Source organism: Microtus ochrogaster, unplaced genomic scaffold (genome assembly GCF_000317375.1).
Source record: "Microtus ochrogaster isolate Prairie Vole_2 unplaced genomic scaffold, MicOch1.0 UNK123, whole genome shotgun sequence".
In the NCBI taxonomy this organism is placed as follows: Eukaryota; Metazoa; Chordata; class Mammalia; order Rodentia; family Cricetidae; genus Microtus; species Microtus ochrogaster.
Window position 1 is genome coordinate 506,660 of NW_004949221.1, and position 2,005 is coordinate 508,664.

At 39.0% G+C, this 2,005-nt stretch overlaps 1 protein-coding gene across 1 annotated transcript in view; it reads right to left on the reverse strand.

Moving 5' to 3' along the window:
• The window catches only part of LOC102001905 (putative killer cell immunoglobulin-like receptor like protein KIR3DP1), a 41,259-nt gene extending 39,893 nt beyond the window's left edge, over nt 1–1,366 (reverse strand). Inside the window, 1 exon segment of the mRNA XM_013355388.1 lies at nt 1,279–1,366. Coding sequence (XP_013210842.1) covers nt 1,279–1,366 — 88 coding nt within the window.
• Nucleotides 1,367–2,005: the final 639 nt, after the last annotated feature.

Below are 2,005 nucleotides of genomic sequence, written 5' to 3' on the forward strand. Positions count from 1 at the left end.
ACTATCATTGGTGTTTTTGATTTTAGCCATTCTGACAGGTGTAAGATGGTATCTTAAAGTTGTTTTGATTTGCATTTCCCTGATTGCTAAGGAAGTTGAGCATGACCTTAAGTGTCTTTTGGCCATTTGAACTTCTTCTGTTGAGAATTTTCTGTGCAGCTCACCCTCCTGGATATAAGCCTTCATCAGGCAATGAAAGGAGACAGAGACAGATTCCCACATTGGAGCACTGGACTGAAACCCTAAGGAACAAATCAGGAGAAGAAGGAGAGAGAGCATGAGCAAGGAACTCAGGACCGCAAGGGGTGCACCCACACACTGAGACAATGGGGATGTTTTATCGGGAACTCACCAAGGCCAGCTGGACTGGGTCTGAAAAAGCATGGGATAAAACCGGACTCCCTGAACATAGCAGATAATGAGGACTGCTGAGAAGTCAAAAACAATGGCACTGGGTTTTGATCCTACTGCACGTACTGGCTGTGTGGGAGCCTAGGCTGTTTGGATGTTCACCTTACTAGACCTGGAAGGAGGTGGGAGGGCCTTGGACTCCTCACAGGGCAGGGAACCCTGACTGCTCTTCGGGATGATGAGAGAGGGGGAGTTGATTGGGGGAGGGAGGAGAAATGGGAGGCTATGACAGAGTGGAGACAGAAATCTTTAATAAATAAATAAATAATAAAAAATAAAAAATTACAGTTTTCTTTAGTTATAATAAAAGATAGAGTAGATAGAAGTATTATAACTATAATTCTTGCTTGGTAACTGTTTTGTTATATGTAATTATAACATATGTTAAATATGTTAAAGTTAAAACTTTCCTTTTTATTAAAACAGGAAAGGGGAAATGGTGTTGGAAGTCCTTCTGTATATGTTTTGCTTTTATTGGTTAATGAATAAAGAAATTGCTTTTGGCCAATGGCTAAATGTAATATAGCCAGGCTGGAAGATATATATATATATATATATATACATATATATATATATATATATATATATAGAGAGAGAGAGAGAGAGAGAGAGAGTAGGCAGAGTCAAGGAGAAGCCATGTAGCTACCACCATGGCCACACAAGCCAGAACCTTGCCAGTAAACCACAAGACTCATGGTAAAGTATAAAATAATAAACATTAATTCAAGATGTAAGAGCTAGCCAATAAGAAACTAGAGCTAATAGGCCAAGGAGTGATTTAACTAATACAGTTTCTGTGTGGTTATTTCGGGAGTCTGGGTGGCTGGGAACAAACAAGCAGCCTCTTCCCCCAACAGGTTACCTCACTTATGCTTTCTAGATCCGTGAAATTGCCCTCATATTTCAAGAGGTCATTTTCTGCTGTGAAGTACTCGATTGTGTAAATGTACCACATCTTCTTTTTCCACTCTTCTATTCAGGGCATATAGATGGTTTCTACATTCTGGCCATGACAAATAATGCTGCTATGAACATACTCGAGCACATACCCTTGTGGTATGACTGAACACATGATGTCATAATTTTGAAGACTGAGTGAAACTGCATTGAGTAGCAACCACATTTTCTTTATCCATTCTTCGATTGAGGAACATCTAGGTTGTTTTCAATTCCTAGCTATTATTAGGAGAGAAGCAATGAGCATGTTTGAACAAGTGTCTCTGTGGTAAATGGAGCACACTTTGGCTGTGTGTCCAAGAGTGGTATAAATGATTCTTGAAGTAGATTGATTCCCAGATTCCTGGGGAACAAAACACTGATTTCCACAGTGGCTACATAAATAGGTAGTTTCACTAGCTTTGCACAACTGTTTTCCTAATTTCACCATATCACAAGTATCACCTGTATTTTTGTTGATCTCAATCATTCTGAAGCATGTAAGATGAAATCTCAAAGTATTTTTGATTTGTGTTTCTCTGACTCTGCCTTCTTTTCTCTTCTATCTCTGCTTGGAATTCTCAACTTGCTCTATTCTGTGCTGCCATAGACCCAAAACAGCTTCTTTATTAACCAATGGTAATAAAACAAATTCATA